Source organism: Lepidochelys olivacea, assembly GCF_965140295.1.
Source record: "Lepidochelys olivacea isolate rLepOli2 genome assembly, chromosome: 25".
NCBI lineage: Eukaryota > Metazoa > Chordata > Testudines > Cheloniidae > Lepidochelys > Lepidochelys olivacea.
Window position 1 is genome coordinate 15,529,520 of NC_140435.1, and position 19,420 is coordinate 15,548,939.

General features: G+C 44.0%; 1 protein-coding gene across 1 annotated transcript in view; it reads left to right on the plus strand.

Annotated features, from left to right (window-relative positions):
- The window catches only part of LOC311513007 (calcium/calmodulin-dependent protein kinase type IV-like), a 44,848-nt gene extending 27,446 nt beyond the window's left edge, over positions 1–17,402 (plus strand). The window contains exons 5-11 of the mRNA XM_084614534.1: positions 139–211; positions 5,178–5,268; positions 6,983–7,057; positions 8,800–8,875; positions 11,065–11,191; positions 13,153–13,305; positions 14,837–17,402. Coding sequence (XP_084470660.1) covers positions 139–211; positions 5,178–5,268; positions 6,983–7,057; positions 8,800–8,875; positions 11,065–11,191; positions 13,153–13,305; positions 14,837–15,118 — 877 coding nt within the window. The 3' untranslated portion in view covers positions 15,119–17,402. The remainder of the gene's footprint in view (positions 1–138; positions 212–5,177; positions 5,269–6,982; positions 7,058–8,799; positions 8,876–11,064; positions 11,192–13,152; positions 13,306–14,836) is intronic.
- The last annotated feature ends 2,018 nt before the right edge of the window (positions 17,403–19,420 follow it).

Here is a 19,420-nt window from a genome sequence, read left to right on the forward strand (position 1 = left end):
ATAAATGGTGTAGCCAGGACTATTTTGGGGGTCTAAAACTTGGTGTGAATTGATTCCAAGGCAGGCTGTAAGCCACCACGGGATGTGCCATTGTTACACGCGCTTCTTTGTGACCTCTTTGGTGTCTTCACCTTACAGGATTGTAGAGAGGGGATTCTACAGTGAAAGAGATGCAGCCCATGTGGTCAAGCAGATCCTAGAAGCTGTATCTGTAAGTTTGCCACTGTTTCTTGATCTTTCGACGGTATTTTGGCCTCTCTGCCTCTGTCAGACCCTAGAAGTCATGGACAGCTGTCAAGGGATCGTGACCATTAGAGCCAGGAGAATAACGGATGTAACTGGAAAAGTTCAGGGGTGGGGGCGGGAATTGTGTCAAACACAATGTTTTGTTTCATTTTTGTTTCTTTTTTTAAACTTTTAAAAAAAATAACGTTGAGGTAAAATTCAAATTGCAAAGTGGTTTTGAATGGAAACGTTTCATTTTTTCCCCCAGACTGAAATAATTCAAGGGGATTTGACATGAATTCACACCATGTTTCACTCGACCTGAAGCTGCATTTTTTGGCCCCCAAAAAAGTTTCAGACAAAAAAATTTCACCCAGTTCTAATGACCACCAGGCCCCAAGAATAATAGATGGGAGGGAGGTGCAGCTTAATGGGAGGAGGGTTCCTCCATTAGGGAAAAGATTGAGAACCAGTGGTCTGCTGGTTAGACCAAGAGATAAGCCGTCAGGACTTTTGAGTTCTAAACCTGTCTCTAGCACTGTGAGACGTTGGGCACCTCTGTGCCTCAGTTTACCAAGGGGATACTAACTCACTTACCGCTGTGAGGCTTCATTAATGTCTCTAAAGCTCTCTGAGATCCAGGAGCAAAATATTATATATCGTTTTTCTGATTCTTTTTATCTTTCTCCCTTTCTCTATCCTTGGTTCCCTAAAAAGAGGACAGGATGACATGGGGGCACCTGCTTTGTACTGGATCACGGTGCTGTTCAGAGAGGACTGGGGCTTTGTGGTTAAAGCGTCATGGTAGGACTCAGAAGTTTACGTTCAATTCTTGGCTCTGCCGCAGTCTCCTTGCTTGACCTTGGCCAACTCACTTAGCTGTGCCTTGGTTCCTTTGGCTGTAAACTGGAGATGATGATGCTTCCGTTCTCCCACCCTTTGCCTGGTCTATTTAGGTTAAACTCTTTCAAGCAGGGACTGTCTCTCACTCTGAGTCTGTACAGCACAATGGGGCCTAGAGGCGCTAAGATAATGTAATGAAATATTATGCATATTTAAGGCATTTTGCTTAGAAGAAGCCAGTCTCGTAAACCTGCTGCCAAACGCCATAAGAAAGGAGTGGGTCTCTGACTACCCGAGAGAGCAGCCGCAGCTTGGCTTTTGTTCTGTTAATGGGTGGCCCCTTCCCGGCCTTATAAGGTCACCCGTCTCGGGGATCCGCAGTCTGTGAAATGAAGAGCACGGCAGCAGTGCCGCGGATTCAAGCACAATTACAAGGGAGGCCTGTGGCCTGTGTTTGTGGAGGAAGGAGAAATCTGGATACCTCCCCACTGTAGTGGAGGGAAATGCCACGTACTCGGAGCACAGCCCAGCTAGGACCCCTGCATATGAAACAGAGGGGCTCCCCTTCCTTATCCTGCCTCCATGACTTCCCTAGCGGGGAAGCTTCTACATCAAAGCAAGATCTTTCCGACGGCCAGCACTGACCTGGCATCTAAAAATAAAGCTGCATGCTCTCAGCCTCAGGCCTTGTCTCCTGCCAGTGTCGATGATAAACGGTCCGGAATCAGAACGTCGCTGGGGCCACTGGGCTGCTGATGCCTGAGACAAGCGAGATCAGAGTTCGCTCCTCCACTGTCCGCTACTGGATATTGGATCCTCTCCCCCAGTCCCTCCTCCGTGTGAATTATTGCACAGTTAACCAGATGGATTATAGGGTCAAGCTCCCCTGCAGGGACTGGCCACTGCTAGAGGCAGCTAGTGAATTGGATGGCTCTGATCCGAGGCCAGGATTAAAACAGATATGTGCAGGGCCAAGGGGCCATTGTTACAGGGTCTCTTTAATGGGACTCAGGGTAGCAGCCGTGTAAGTCTGTATCCGCAAAAAGAACAGGAGGACTTGTGGCACCTTGGAGACTAACCCATTTATTAGAGCATAAGCTTTCATGGGCTACAGCCTGCTGCATCGGATGCATAGAATGGAACATATAGTAAGATATAGAGATAGATATAGATATACAGTATGCATCCGATGAAGTGAGCTGTAGCCCACGAAAGCTTATGCTCTAATAAATTTGTTAGTCTCTAAGGTGCCACAAGTCCTCCTGTTCTTTTTAATGGGACTGTTTCTGTGCTGAACTCTGGGACAAGAGGGGGGCATCAAAATGGCTTTGTGAGGGTGGGGTGGCCCTAGATATGCTCAAACGAGGGTGACCAGACAGCAAGTGTGAAAAATCAGGACAAGGGATGGGGGGTAGTAGATGCCTGTATAAGACAAAGCCTCAAATATAGGGATTGTCCCTATAAAATCGGAACATCTGGTCACCCTAGCTCAAACTGTCCCTGGGGCTGGTTATTAGTTCAATGAGTGGGGACTAAGGCTTTGGGACAAGCCTGTCATCACCGGGCCTGTTTCTAGCAAGCGCTGTCAGCCTTCACAAACAAGTTTACAACCATCACAAAATCTGCTAAGCCGAGGAAGCGTCTCTGTGTTTTTGTGCAACTGAAAAATCCCCGCAACTCACAAAGGAACCCACGATGCATTGTTCAGAGGAGCTGCCTCTTCAGGTCTGTGCTCTGGAAAGGATAAAAGAGACGGAGAGAAAATACCTCGGATTTGTATCAGGAAGGTCACTGTTTCTCTACATGAAAGGTTAGCTGAAGACAGTCTCTATGGCAACAGAGGGTTTAAAAATGGAAGCTCGTAACAGAAAATCTCCCGTGTGGAAATTGCACCTCCGTCCATGTAGGCAGGGAGAGAGCAACAATGTACCCAGGAGTAAGGTGTCCAGCAAAGGAGGGTTTAAAGGAAATCATTGGGATTTGGGGATCTCTAGGAGCTCTGTGTCACATGGCAAACCGGGGCAACATGCTGCAGATCCCCAGATATGCTCTTCCCGACCCTTAGGTCAGGTTTTAATAAAGAAAGCTGATTAGCAGGTCAGGGTTAAGAGGGGAGCAGGTTACTGTAGAGGGGCGGTGATTTCTGTAAGCTAGCTGTGCTTGGAGGAGGAGTGTTAGATTCCTGTAGTTGATCAGTACAAGATAATACAACAGCTGATCAATATGAGCCAAGGGGAACATTTTTCTCTCCCCTGCTGCCGCTGTCTGTGGCAACAGCCATCCGCATAGTTCTGGACACAGCCAGGGTGCCATTATTTATACTATAGAAGCATTGGGGCCCTGTTGTGCTTGGTGCTGCATGTAGTGAGAGACAGAGCTTACAATCCAAACAGGAAGAGAGACCAAGGGTAAGGAAGGGAAACAACTTGCCCATAGTTGCATGCTAGGTCAATGGAAGAGTGGGGATGGAATTCGGGTCTCTTGGTATTTGGGGTCGGTTCCCAGCTATGGGGCCATACCATCTACTCAGTGACAGTGCGTTTTGCATTCTGCCTCCTCTGCTCTCATCTTAGCCCCCTCTCATTCCTCCATATCCTCTCTCCTCCTTGCTCCCTTTGGCTCCTTTCCCCACTCTTGTGCATCCACTTTACTGCAAGCCACCCATGAGTTCTCAAAGACCCTCCCTCAGCTCCTTCCAATCATGTCTTATAATGGTTAGATATGTGCCAGGCACAATATCTACTTCAGCCACTACTGGGTGACTTATCTCTGTGTCTGCTGCATATGGATTAACACCAGGTGACTGTGTGTTCCTGTTGACTAGGAGTGTTTGGTGCACACAAGCATGATCCATTGTTGCAAGAATGTTCCGATCTTCAGCTGTCTTTGTCTGCCAAGAACTCTGTCTAGAACTGAACAGAGACTGGGGGCCTGATCTTCATCTCACCAAGGCCCCTTTACACTGCCAGAGCCATGTAAAAGAGAGTAAGGCCCTATGTGGTTGGATAGTTCTGTCTGTGGACTCTCGTACTCTGTTTAATACAAACTAAGCATTGTGGTAAGGAAATCTAAGTGCGTGTTTCGTGATTCTTCAAGACACAAATCTTCTTCTTTTGCAAAGTCTTCATGGGTTGATCTACTCAGTGAAGATGTTCTCTGTGGCCTCTTCTATACGAACTGATGAGCTGTGTCTGACTCAGACTGCAAAGTCAACTGAGGCATTGGGCCGGATCCCGCCCTGGTGTAAACTGGCATAACTCCATTGACTTTAGTGGAGCTACACCAATTTACAGCAGCTGGAGATCTGGCTACTGTTTTCTGACATGTATTTTCTAAGGACCGAGTGCACTTAGTAATAACCAGGGTCCGTCACTTGGGGCAATCATCATACAATTTGCTAAGTCTCACGCTATTGATACAGCGTAGAGGCTACCAAACCGGTTATGCGCCTCCATGACATTTTATCCGAATCCAAGTCTGGCGTGTTCCGGGAAATCAGTCCTGCGAAGGACAAGTGTCTGTTGATGCCGTCCAGCCTTCGGAGTTGAGGTCTTCCGCCGGGTCTTTTCCATCCTGCTTTCTTTGGGTCAGAGTCAAAGAGGGTTCGTGCAGGGAGGTTGATGAGCATTCGGAGTGATGACCACGCCATCGTAGAGAGCACTGGGTGACCGTTTGAGGGGGTTGGAAACCTGAGCTCGCCGTTCAACTTGAGTTCGTGCCATTTGATGTTATGAGTCATTCAGCGATGCTTCCTGGTCATACTATAAAGAGTGAACGGTGATTTGTAAGTAATTCACTTATAAATGGCAAATACCAGTAACGGTGTAATTACTCTGGCCAAAAACAAAGGGCCAGATACCCTTATTGACATTGAATGATACCTTATTCCTAGTCCCACGGATGTCAGTGGAATGAGACGTCACTTGTGGAGAAAGTTGCAACTCGATGTGAATAAAGGTATCAGAATCTGGCCCTGAGCAAACTCTCCAGGGTTTGGCTCAACGTAATTAATACTCTGAACACTGCCGTATTACCAGTTATCATCCCTGCATTTTGTCTGACCCTGAGTTGGCTTTTTCTCCCCCGCTTCGCATTCTCTATCTCTCCAGTATTTGCATGAAAATGGAGTCGTCCACCGGGATCTGAAACCAGAGAATCTCCTGTATGCAGACCTTTCCCCAGATGCCCCTCTCAAAATTGGTACGTTTGGGGGGCGAGCAGCAGGGTTAGGGTTTCCTGTGCAAAGGCAGCTACCGTCTGCGGGGAGGGTCCCGTCCGACAGGGAGTGGGAATTTGGTTCTTGATTTCAGTGGGCTAGAGTAGACTATACTCTTTCAGCCTGCTGTGAGTAAGGGGGTGGTGTGGAGCTGCATTGTCCCAGGAGCAGATCAGAGAAAAAGGGTAGAATGGCCCCATTTACATCCATAGTGAAACTCCCATTGGGGCAGGATTTCACCCTAAATTGTGACTCAGTTCCTTCCCGGCTTTCCCCTTTACTCTAGGGAGGGAGGAAGTTACTTCCCCCTTTTCCTGGCTGGGACAGTAATAATTCAGTCTGGGATTCTCCAAGAGATTAGGAGTTATGCACTCACATCCCACCGAATTCGTAGCTCCCTTAAACGGAGGCTAGGATGTTCAAAGAAGCCTATCAGCTGAAATATGAAATCCCATGCTGGCTGTGGAGCATGCCATGGTACCATTGTCCCTTTGGCATGAGTGGTTAGCCAACAGTTGGGGCCTTGCTGGGTTGTTTACAGTAGGAGGGGAGATCAGTGCTATGAGTCGTGTCTATTCTTGGCTGTAATCTTATTTACAAAAAAATGCTCACACAGACCTGTCTCCCTGATCACAGTAGAAGCCAAGAGCAGGCAGTTTCCTTGCTCAGAAATCCCTGAGTCTGCCCCTCCAGTGAGCTCTATGCCCAAGAATCTCCATCTCAGGGCCATGCTCACCAGTCTTCTCTTTCTCTCTCTCAGGAATTGTCTGCACTTGAAAGTTGTTTTGGATTAACCTCACTTTTTTGGGGGGATAAAGTGTCTTGTATCTACATGCAAAAGATTTTCTTTAAAGACATCTGATGTTTCAACCCATGCTAATAAACCTACTGGGGAAACAAGTTTGCTGAGATCTGGGATGAGTTTTCCATCCCTGTCCTGAGTCCACACCTGGCAGTCCTCCCTCTGGATCCCACACTGCTTGGCTGACTACCTGTGTCAACCAGTTTGCTGACCTGTGTGTCCTCTTCTGCTCTGGGGTCACTTTGACTGGATAGCACCTCCCCATTTAAATTCTGGCTTATTAAAGCCAAATGAAGGTAGGGATGCAATGAGCTAAATGAATGGGAATTCTTCAGTTTGACCCCGGGTCCCAGAATTCCAGTGTCTTCTGGTAGCTATCCCGCAAGGTGCCGCGAGCCCAGCTGAGACGCGTGGGATGCCGGTCCAGGCTGCTGAGTGCTGATTTCAAAACAGCCCACCCCTGTGGAGACAAAGGGGAGCAGCGTAACCCAGGATAACAGGGCGGTGCAGATGTACTGTTTACGCAACAGCTGTTCCGGGTCACTTCACGCGGATAAACACTCCCCAAACCAACTTCCAAGTATGGACGAGCCCTCGTACGCACAGGTTGCAAAACCCGTGTGGTAGCTGGGGCAACCAGGGCAACCCCTATTAGCTCATCTGTTGAGGAGTGGCTGGGCAGTTTGGTGCCCCACGTGGTAGCCTCCAGTGTCTGCAGCTGTTCTGCCTCATAAAGGGGCTGAATTGCTCCTTCCACTGAAAGAAGGCCGCTTGGCACGCCCAGTTGGCTTTAACAAGAGCTGTGATTGTCTAGGATCAAAGACCCGACCCGGAGGGCAGCCACCGGGCACCTGTCAGTGTAACAGTCCTTTTCCTGCCCATCTGTTCCCTTACAGGTGATTTTGGATTGTCCAAGATAGTGGATGAGCAGGACACCATGAAGACTGTTTGTGGTACTCCAGGATATTGCGGTAAGGGGGTGAGCATGTAGGAATCGCTTAGTGGGGAGCTTGGGGAGGTGGGAGTGGAGGGGGAGAATCACACAGGGTTTGTTCATGTTAGCAGCGTGTATCTTAGGAATGTATCTTTGCATATTATGATAGAAACCCCTAAGGGTTTGTCTTCATTGCACAGGGGGTTTGGGCAAACCCCCACTACTGACCACACAGAAAAACCCCTGACCTGGAGGTGCTTTAAGACCAGGGTATTTTACCCCTCTTGGGAGGGGAGGGGGAGGTTACAGCCTGGGCTCCGCTGTAATTCAGGCTAGAACCCACCCACTTTGCAGTTGGGATGCAGACTCTCTGGGGAGGGCAGACAAGTTTTCCCACAATTAGCACAGTGGACTGGGAATGAATCGCAGAACATCTCGGTGCAAAGAACCAGGGGTTACACTCCAAGCACACGCTGATGAGATCAGGGACAGTGAGGACATAGTAACGTGGCTGGGGCTGTGTTGTGGGGACACTCAGACCTGGGGTAGGCTAGCCCAGCTGCTGATCACCTAGGTTAACTCTGCAGTGAAGACATGCCCTAAGAATTGCAATTCAGCTGTGTTAAAGGGACTCTCGTAATATCTTGAACTCTAAAGACAGGGAGAATATTTTACAGTCTAGTTTTCAGGGCAGGTTCCCTTGTGGGTAAAGCACAGGATTGGGACTCAGTAGACCTGGAGTCTCTTCCCTAATCTGTCACAGACTTGTTCAAGTCACTTCATCTTTCTGTATCTCAGTTTCCCATATCTCTATTATGGTTGTAAACTGCCTTGAAATTTTCAGCTGACAATGTGCTATAGAAGTGTGAATTTTATTTGTAGGGTTTATTTAAAACGTTGCTGTTCAAGCCACTTATTGCCTCTTTGCGTCTTACTGATCTTAGTCCACAAGATCTAGATGATTCTGCTTTTCTGTATAACCAGTTTTTAATCTACTTCATTTTTGGTTCATCCTGTACATTGTCTAGAAAGATGCTGTCTTATCCGTGTTCTAACCTCTGCAAGGGAATATTTAAATCCCAACAGCAAATCATATTTTTCATTGACACTTATTTTTTAATTCCTTGAACCAATTCTCTTCATATTAGGGTTATAAAAGATCCTTAAAACCTGAGTTTGGGGCCTAAATTACTTGCTGTGGTCCCTTTAATGGAAGTGGCTTGAAACAGGAAGTTAGCTCAAAAAGTGAGATTTCAGTACACTGTCACTGCTTTGAGTTGGTAAAGGCACAATGTAAACATGACATTGCTTTGGAATTTTCATCTGCAATATTTAGCAGCTGATAAAACACCTATTAAGTACAGCATACTGACCCATTCCTGTGAGAGACATTAACACATGGCTGTTTGACTCTAGAGTAACCCTATTGCTCTATGGCATTGCTCTGGATTTACACCAATGTATCAGAGCAGGTGAAGGGAGGGAAGTACAGTGGTTAGAGCTCTGGCCTGGGACTCAGGAGACGTGGGTGTAATTCCCTTCTCTGCCACAGACTTCTACTATGTGGTCCTGGGCAAGTCTCATAGCCTCTTTGTGCCTCAGTTCCCTATCTGTAAAATGGGGATAACAGCACTCTCCTGCCCCACCTGGGGAGCTGTGAAGCACTCAGGTGCTGTGGTGATGGGAGCCATATAAATACTCTTGATAGCAGAATTTGATCCTCAGGGTGTTGACAGATGCCTCCTGCTGGACTATTTTAACTGTGAATTATGCTTTCAGCGCCTGAAATTCTCCATGGCTCTCCATATGGACCCGAAGTGGATATGTGGTCTGTGGGTGTCATAACATATATACTGTGAGTAATGCTGAAAATCTCTGACATTCCACGCCCCCTCATCCTGGCTGCTTTTTCCAACCGTTGTCCCTAAGCAGAGAAGCACTGACTCATCTTAACTCCCTCTGCAAACATGTCTGGTGTTTTCACCAATCTGCTCCTGGGCCTACCACGCAGCTCATGCTAATTACACGTCTAGTCCATGCAACCCTTACAAGAATGAGGACTTACATGACGACTCCCACTAACGACAACAGGATTCAGGGTTGGCAATCTAAACCCTTAGCACCAAGTGAGGATGGGTGGACAATCTTTATGCTCACTGGGCTAGATTTTAACCCCTTAGTCACAGCAGTGAGCAATTAACTCTACCAAGTTGTCTCATTGGCCAGGATCTTCAAAGGTATGTAGATACCTCCCTTCCATTGGGAATTAGGCACCTCAATACCTTTGAACATCTGGACCATTGACTTAACTCGTGGGAGCGTTCTCACTGGTTTGAGAAAAGGGCTCACAATCTGGCCCTTTGTTTGCAGGACATAAAAATAAGTCATACTTAGAAGAGGGAGAGAGAAATATATATGGCTTATTGAGAGATGTCTGTCTTTGTTTTATAGTATATCATAATTTGTTACCAGGGTCTTTGATCACGAATATCTGATTTTCTAAAAGCCTTCAATCATCCAATTTCTTTTTCAAGCCTCTTTCTGCTGTAAGTGGCTCGGACCTCTTTATTTTCGGAGCGGTGGCTACACCCAATAATACAGATTCCGCTACTGGAACCCTTTTTTAAAAAAATGTCAATTACTGGCCAACTTTGAATTGATGGAGCCCTGCAGGCATGTTGTAAACACAGCTGGAGAAAGCAGATATTTTCTGACTGGCTGAACTTCAGAGTACAGACAGTAAGTGCCAGCTGATAAATAAGCCTCCATCACTGGATGGATGAAGACTTGAACAGTCCCTACTGCTATCATCTGCTATTAGCTGAGTACCAGGTGTGTTTTTTAAAAAACAGCTTTAGTTAGTTAACTTCTTATTACCGCCCCAAGAGGATTTCTCTCTCATTAGTGTTTTCTACGAGTATCTGAGTCTTTTTAAAACTTCGAACCCTAGACAGTTATATGCTACCACATTTATTCACAATGAGTAGAACTTTACTTTGCTACTAGTCTCACTGAAATCAGTGGCCTGAATTCTGTTACTCCAAAGTAAGAGGATGAGAGAGAGAACGAATCACGTGTGACAATGTTAGGTCTTATGTACATGTGGAAACTGATCATTGTAGCTATTTGGAAGGACTATACCACAGTTGCTACCCATGTGGACACTCTGTTCCAGAATAAAAGTTACTCCACTTAAAAAAGAATCTGGAATAGCTATGTTGGTCAGTTTCCCCCATGTAGACACAACGTTGGTCAGATCACTTAATGCATGACTGGTAGGTGCTTGGAGGGTAACATTTTACATCCACTTTACACTCACTATGTTCTAATGTAGATGACAGCATAAGGTACACGACAACTGAGAATTGGGACCACTTTTTCGGTTAAAAATGTTCCTTGGACAAGTTCAGATTTGTTGCCACAGTATAAATCCAGAGTAGCTCCGCTGACTGGAGTAGAATTGTCCTAATTTGCACTGGTGTAACTGAGCTGCAACATTTTATCCACCTCTCTCCAAAATGATCACCGAAATATTGTGAGCAAGTCACAGGTGTTCAGTAGCTCTTGCCCTGTTTGGAATGTATTACGGTATTATTGGCCATGAATTTACATGCTTGCAAAACTAACAGGTGCTCAGCAAGAGGCAGAAGCTCTCTTGATTGTTCTTATCGATTCCTTTCATTGTGACATATGCTAAAGTGTAGCATGACTCATAGAAATTACAGGTGGGGGAAAAGCCCTATAAAGTAATCCAATCCATCCGCCATGGCAAATGCAAGATTGTTCCCTCCCAGATGTGCTCCCGTGTTTTGTCCACTATCGTTGTCAACGTCCCGGGTAATAGTGCTTCCAGCCCAGATTCACAAAGGATTTTGGGTTCCTAATTTCCGTTGAATTCAGTGGAATTCCTTTGTGGATCTAGGCTTCCACCATTTTTTTCAACTGCTCCACAGCGTTACAACTCTTACTGGCAGAAATTGTCCCCTGCTGCTTGTATGTAGCCTCAAATTCCCTTTTCTTAATTTTATCCCACTGTGTTTTCAGGCTTTGTGGGTTTGAACCATTTTTTGATCCAAGAGGGGACCAGTACATGTACAGCAGGATACTGAACTGTGACTATGAGTTTGTTTCCCCTTGGTGGGATGAAGTCTCCCTCAATGCCAAGGACTTGGTAAGTTACCCAAGGCCACAGATGTAGATGTCATGACATGGAAGAAATTATGACCTCGGTATTGTAGGTAACATGGGGGGATAGCTTCTTGTCAGGGAAGAATTTTGTAAGGCTAGGTTTATACCAGAAACTTTTACTGGTAGAATAGTGTCGCTTCAGAGTGTGATTTTATTTATTTATTTTATTTTATTTTGTGTGTGTGACTTTTCTATACTGTAGCCCATAGGGCTAGCTTAGCCTTTAGTATATTCAGCTGTAATGCAAGGAACATACAGACCTGTGTCCTGGAAGACACTAGCTTAAGCAAGTTCCCATCAGTATAGTAGGCCTGTGACTCATAGATAAATGGCCTGACAGTCACCCTTAGATTTGGGGAAGTAGGAATAGCTTGCTCAACAGCAGGAGTTGGAATCTAACTGTACCATCCCACTGCACAAATACTGAAGTGATACTGGGCTTGGATGTTTTAGGATAGCATTGTTGGCAGATGTTTAACCACAGATTTTCTTGAGCAATAAGTGAGATGTATGATAATGAGTTAAATGGCATTACTGTGTATGCATATGTTAACCTATAGGATAAGTGCACCCCAGGTATTACCAGGGTGAGGAAGTTAGATTTGGACATGAGCATTAAAATGAACCTTCATGATCGTGCGCTGGCCCTATAATAGGGCAAACCACCAGGTGCAGGGGGTTAGCCTTCCATCATTGGACCCTTCCGCTCTATTGTTATCTGCCACCAATCTTAGGCATTGAGGACCACTGGACTCGGTCGGCATGCCAGAGACAGGGCTGGCCCTTTGTCTCTTACCATCAGGTCCTCAAGGAAGGGTGCAAGTATGCAAGTCTAAGAGCATATGCAAAGAATTATACCACAGATATTCCCCAATACTATTCCATTCCCCAATGTTATTAATATCTCTTTTACGTGGTTTGGAGCTTTTCTGGCTTTATTATTGATCTTAATAAAAATCACTATGACTGTGCTTTTGCCCTCAGTCTAAGTGTCCTTGCCATACACCCTGAGGTTCCCTATGAGATATTGAACTCAGTGGTTTCAGTTCTGTGTAGCCTGATTTTGGGACAATAGCCCCCTTACCCTCAGCCGGTCCTATCCACGGCTCTGCTATTCACTTGTTGTGAGACCTTGCACAAATCTCTCTGTGCCCCATCTGCAAAATGAGGGGGGCGATGCTTTGTTAAACATATTAAGATCTCTGGGTGAAACGCTCTCTATTATGTTATAGTTGTTATTCAATAATAATAATATTTAATAATAATACAAACCAGATTTGCAGAGCAATCCTTCTGAAGTGCAATATTGAAGTACTAATGTCTTGAAAAGTACATAAGTGACTCCATTTAGCAGTCTTTCCACTCTCACAAAGTACAATTGATAGCCAAAAGGAAAGACAAAAATGGATGAGCCTTATGAAATAACAGTAAAAGATGACAGAAATCAATCTAAAGTTAAAACTCTCACTGTTTCCAGCAACAAAATATAAATTAAAACCATTCAGATCAGCAGTATCTATGAATCATTATCATCCACCATCAACTGATAATATTAAAATGCTTTACGATCAATCCATTTGTAAAAAATACAGGATTTGCCAAACCAAAACAGACTAATGGTCCATCTTAATTTTCTTTCCTGTGTCTGGCCCCAATTCAGGAAAGCACCAAGCATGTGATTTGTGAATTGGGGCCTCTGACAGTGCTCAGTGCTTTATAGGAAGACCTAAACTGTTCCTATGATATGCTTACTTTTGCTATACTCTACAATGGGACAAATTCTTCTTGACTCATGCTGGTGTTCATTCTGTGCCCTACAGCAAGAAGATGCATGCCCTTGTAATTGCACTCCCTATCACTGGACTGCGGATGACATTAATGATAAATTTCCAGTTCCTTTTGAACAAACATATTTAAACTTACTTGTTTGAAATCTGGCTGCAGGTTCAAAAACTGGTAGTCTTGGACCCACAGAAGAGGCTAACAGTACATCAAGCACTGGAACACCCCTGGGTCACGGGCAAAGCAGCTAAATTTGCTCATATGGATAGCACACAAAAGAAACTGCAAGAGTTTAATGCCCGGCGGAAACTGAAGGTAACGTTATAGAGCCTTGCTGTTAATCATTCTGGAATATTTCTTATTTCCCTTCTACATAGACTGTACAAATGGTCACTGCTAACCAGATCTGCTATCGTCAGCTCTTCAGAATGCAGTGGTTTTAGTTAAGAAACACTTGAGATTTGTCTACACTTTCAAGCTGATGTGGATTACGATAGGGTATGAATATGCAGCCCAAGAGCTATTCCAGAATAACTCCACATGTAGACAAACATTAATTAAAATGTTACAGTTTGGTGGGGGACTGGTTGGCTCAGGGAACTGGTAAAAGGATATGAAGCTTTTTGCGCCCAAAGCTATGTTTCCACTGCAAAAACCAGGGCTGTTGTTACATCGTTAGCTATCACAGCGTAAAATTCTGGTGGGGACCAGGCACAGGTAGTGCCTTGATGTGGCTAGTTGGAATAAACCCCAGGTGAGGGGTCCAGTGTTTGGCCTCTGCTAGCTACGCTGAGCTAAAACCTGCCTGTGCTCTGTCTTCACTGGGATTTTACGTTGCAATGGCTAACATGGTGTGAAAACACACCTTTTTGGACTCTGGAGACATAGCCTATGGCATCACTTCAAATCTGTCTCAAAGTCATTGCAAGCTGGTGTCTCTTTGGTGGCCTGTGTGAAACAAACCAGAAGTCTCAGTCCAGCCCTAGTGGATGGATGTTGCCACAACAATAATTGGCCCCCTTGTTAGCCCAGATACCAAGGAATGAATGACCCATTGAAACTGATCTCTTTCTTCTGGAGGGGAGGGGTATGTCTCCAAATCTGGACTTACACTGGGGAAACTGATACTGACCATGTTCCATCTGTTCTATACAGACTGAAGTCCTCTGTCTACCCAGGGATGTCGCTCCAGAACCTTTCTCTGACACTAAATTCACTCTAGGAATTAAAATGAACAGTTTACTTTTTTAAAACCACTTTTACTAATGAAAACGTTGTAAATCTTTTCATTGTATTTATTTTTATTACTTACAGATGCACATTAGGGCCTCAATCCTGCGAAGATTCATGCTTGTAACATTACCCAAATGGGTAGTCCAAATTGACTTTGAACTTACATACGCATTACGTTTTGCAGGGTTGGGGCCTAGGGATACACTTCAATACAATATAAAATACGCTTGATTGGAAAATGTTAATACAATTAAACTAAAAGAAATCACTCCGGTTGGCCTAATATGATTTGATTTCTTGTAAGAATACATTGGTCTCTGATCTAAGCTATTCATTATCCTTTCTTAGAACCAAGAAGCATAGCACATATGGAAATATATATATTTTTATTTCCATTTCCATGTGACTTTGTCTCTTCATCCCACTGGCCCTATCGAAGAACCAAGGTTATTTTGTCAAGGGCTTTTTATTTTATCAGCACAGGCCTGGGAACCATTACAGCCATTTTTTGTAGCATCAGAGTGTTTCTGAACTTACATCCAAGTAGCAAATCTCTGAAATGCATCCTTGCACCACTGCTGTTCATTTACTCCTCATGTTTGTTTTTAAATAGGCTGCAATGAAAGCTGTAGTCGCTTCTAGCCGTCTAGGTAACCACGGGCATCATGACAGCTCCAGAAATGGACGTACTCACGAAGGTACCAAAGAATCTTGCCTGGCCCAGGCAGCTGAGAACTCCTGTCTCCAAGACAATCCTGATAGCTCTTCCATGCCCAGCCACCTCGAATCCAGTGCAACAGGTCCCTCGGCAAAGGCAGGGAACCTGGAAGCTTTCCAAAGTGATTGCCCTGCAGCTCCCAAGATTGTGTTTAATGGGGCCAGCTGTGAAAGTTAATGTTATAAATATGACTGCTGGCTCTTAACAACTTTAACTAAACAATATCCCACGACTCTTGGCCACAGCCATATGGAGAGGAGTAGGCAGAGGGATACCCAGTAAAGGGAGGAGCATCTGGGAAATTATTGGAAACTGGGACTCTGAATAATACATAGCATGTAGTAGGTGTGCTTTGATAAGCACTTGGTCTCTCATGTGATGCATCCTTATTTAATGTCCTGTATCTAGTACAATTGTAACTGGTGGCTGTGTATGTGGGTGTCTATATGGACCAACCTAGCAAACCAAAGTTGGCAAGTTGGACTTCCAACAAACCATTCATGGCCACCTTGTCTATAGCATATGAAAGAGGAGCAAACAGCAGATATGGGCATTTTTACCTTCCCTACAAAAGAAATTATGTTATCTTCATGACTTGTTTTGTAATTTAATGTAAATAATCCTCTTAGATTCACCGTCTTCCCTCATTAAATATACCTATGTTCTCTCTATTATTATCATTGTTAAATCTTCAAGGTCCAACCGTGGGATATTTTAGTTAGGGTTGGCAGACACATCTGGACCTAGACATTTGATGCCATTCAAAGAAATAGTGCTTGCCCTGTTTAATTTGTGCTTCAATTACACTCCAGTTTCAGTTGCTTTTAAGAAGTTCAGTCTTGTGCTACAGACAACAATGCAGATCACATGGTTCTTAACAGCAGAGGCGATTGGCTATTCCAACCTTTGCATTTGCTTTCTAAGCCACAATTTACACAATTAATTCTAATGATGAACAACGTAAATATTTCGACTGAGCATCCTAAAACTTTGTTTGTAACAGGCAAGAAGTGCTGTTGTTTCTGGGTATCTTGCATTGAAGACAATGTCTTTGTGCAGCATAATGTTGTTTTGGGTTTTTTAAGGTTATTGAAATCAATTGATAGAGTATTTGGGAAAAATCCCAGTTAGCTTTTTTTGGCGCAATTATCACTGTACTCTGGATAACCATTCAGAGGCATCAAGTCAGTGAAAAGCAATTTTAGAAATACTGTATGTAACCTGTTTGGGACTATGAGCTGTCATTCAGTCAGATCACTCCCTATAGATCCAGTCTCAAAACTTGTAAACTGGTATAGCTCCATTTAAGTTAATGGAGCTACACTGATTTACACCACTAAGGAGCTGGCCCAATGTGTGCAACAATGGGCTCCTGGCAGAAAATCTCAACTGAAAGAGATTGAAATTGTAAATAAGGTTCATTTTTGATACTTTGTATGTACAGTTCGGAATCTGATAACTAAGGGCTCACAAATAAAACTTACATTTACATTTAGCCTAAGCATTTAGTGTTGCTGATGCAAAATCTAAAAGGGGACAGAGAGCAAGTCAGAACTATAAAACAGTCAAATGATTTTCAGATTTATTCACAGCACAAGTAGAAATTGGAAAGATTATACATAAGGGTTTATAAGGGAATTTTTTTGATGTGAAACAAAAAATGTAGTGGGGAGAGATTAAGTCCAAGAGTTTTACTGATTGGAAAAGTATACTAGTTCTAGGCTAGAGAAGTACTCCTCTAATTAACTTTTATTTCTTAGATGGGATATGATTAATGCAGACCATATTGTTAAGGTGAGATCAATGATGAAATCTGAAAGGACAACAGGGCTTTTTTTTAATGCATGTAGGGCTTGATTTCACAGAGTGCTGAACACGCTGGCTCCGATCTTGCAAAACTCTTCAGATTAAATCATCTCCTCATCAAAGTCAATGGGAGTTTTGCCATTGATTTTAGTGGGGTCAGGACTTCACCTTTAAATGTTGCTTTGCTTAATTGGACTTCAATGGGGCCACAAATGCTTAAAGTTAAGCACAAGCTTAAATGTTTTACAGATTAAGACCAGAGTGCCTAGTGCACCCTGAAGGCTCAAGCATTCACGGCAACATAGCCCATAAAGCTTAGGGTCCAACCCAGTAAATTGCTAAATAACTGCTGGGTTGACTTCAATGGCAGTTGAGGGCGCTCTTTATTTTGCAGGATGAACTACAAAAAAAAATTGATAGGCTGAGAACACTGAATAACAAGGGATATTGCAACAATAGAAGGAATCCGAGGGAAAATACGACGCAAAAAAAAAAAAATTTGTCATTTCAAAAAAGAATTATTCTGTAAATAATGATAGTTTAAAGGTAGAGAAAAATGTACTCCCTGGAATAAACCTAACTAGAACGTACAGCTTTGATCTGTAGATATGTGTTTTAATAATAATTTACTAATTCAATTAAGTGTTAACATTTTCAGTGTTATCGGTATTTATAAAAGTATCAATAAATATTAATCATTACAACACATGGATCCTTTGTGTTTACTGTTGAGCTGTCAGACAGAGGGGAAGGTTAGGGGATTGTGTTGCTCATCTGATAGGGACAAATAATTCTCAGCTGATCTCGTTTTTACATGGTTGCCTGAATCCACCTTCACATAACTGACTTTCAGGCTTCAGGAAACTGAATACTATATCTAGGGCCTAGGTTTTTAAGGGCTTCTCTTGCCTGGCTTCTGTTTGACTAGAAGATAAAGGGACAAGATTCTTAGCCTAATTTTCCTTTACATGAAGGCTCCTTAGTGTAATAAGAATCTGCCCTTCCAAGTAGGCCATCTATTGTCTAAGTGGACCAAGTTAAGCCTGCAAAGTATAGTCAAGGTCCAGACGAAAGAGAAAATAATAATAAAAATAACAATAATGATAACAAGTAAATAAAAAGATTTGGGGGTCTGTTAAAAATGTCTGGTGGTCTGGGTCCACCTATTGACTACCCCTGTTCTAGGCTGTCATCCTGTTGAGACTGCCCTAAAATGTATGACTTTAGGCCCAGACCTGAAGAAGAGCCCTATGTAAGCTTGAAAGCTTGCCTCTTTCACCAATAGAAGTTGGTCCAGTAAGAGAGATTACCTCACCCATCTTGTCTCTCTAATATCTGGAGACCAGCAGAGCTATAACACCACTCCACTGATTTAGGCTTGACAAAGCAATGGCTCCCTAGGCTATCTTTTGTTTGTTTTTTTCATAGTATAACACACTTATAGATTTCTATTAAATCCCACTGCTGGATGGCGTGAACATTCTGAACTCTTTAAATGCAGGTTTATAAACCACTCATCCACTCCAAGGTTACCTCTGCTGGAATTAGAGCATGCCTAGTGAGTTCAGACATTAAACTGTTTAGGAACTCACAACGAAAACAAACAACCAATAAAACAAAAACAGTGTAAACGTCAAAGGCCCATGGCCTTTTGTTTTTCCCGGAGTGTCTCAAACTAAAATAGAGCAACACACACAAACTCACTCACGCCTCCCTCTGCCCCACTTGACTTGTTTGGTAGTTGGCTCTGATTGATGCTTTTGAGGATTGTAAAAGATATTTTTCCAAAACTGGGAATAAAGAAAGTGGATTCTATGAAGATTGCAAAGGATGTAGTTAAGTAGAAAAAGTACTAGCTCAAGTTCCGGCTGGGGCATGATTACACAATGCAAGCCTAAGGGTTGGTTAGTGGGTTGGGCCCTTGTGGCTGCTCTCAGCAAGGGTAGCCTGGACTTCTGGCTATAGTCTGTTACTGACTAGAGCTAGTCAGGAAAATGTTGATTTGTCTAACCTGAAATGTTCTGTGGGAACGTATTGGGTTTGATGCACTTCTGATAAACAAGAAGCAGAATTCTGATGGAATCCTGCCAGCTTGCCTGGAGAGCTTGGGCTTCCAAGGTCTGCAACTCCAGGGCACCCCCACTACATAGACTGCCACTGGGTCAAGGACCCCAGGGATTCCAAGCTCCCTGACATGGAGCTGGCGGCCTGGAAGTCCTGGGATGGGTTTCCAGGATCACTGGGGCAGTCTGCATGTCAGAGCTGTTTCCCAGCCAGGGACCCTGGAAAAGCCTGGCTGAAATTTACATGATTCTTGTCCCTTTCCTGGCCCCCCACCTCAATGGTGAAAAAAAAAAAGACCAATCTAGTCAGTTTCATGAGTCTATGGAGGGGGAGGCATGAAACTGACCAGGATTGTGCAGGTTTCATGAGTCTGTGGGGGGGGGGGGGAGGAAAGGCATGAAACTGACCAGGAGTGTGTCCATTTCATGAGTCTATGGGGGGGAAGCTGAAACTGACCAGGATTGTGCAGGTTTCATGAATCTGGGGGGAAGGAAAGGCATGAAATTGACAAGAATTGTGTCAGTTTCATGAGACTATTCCATGGGGAGGCATGAAACTGACCAGGAGAGTGTCCAGTTCAATCAGCTGTCAGGATCCCCACAGCATATT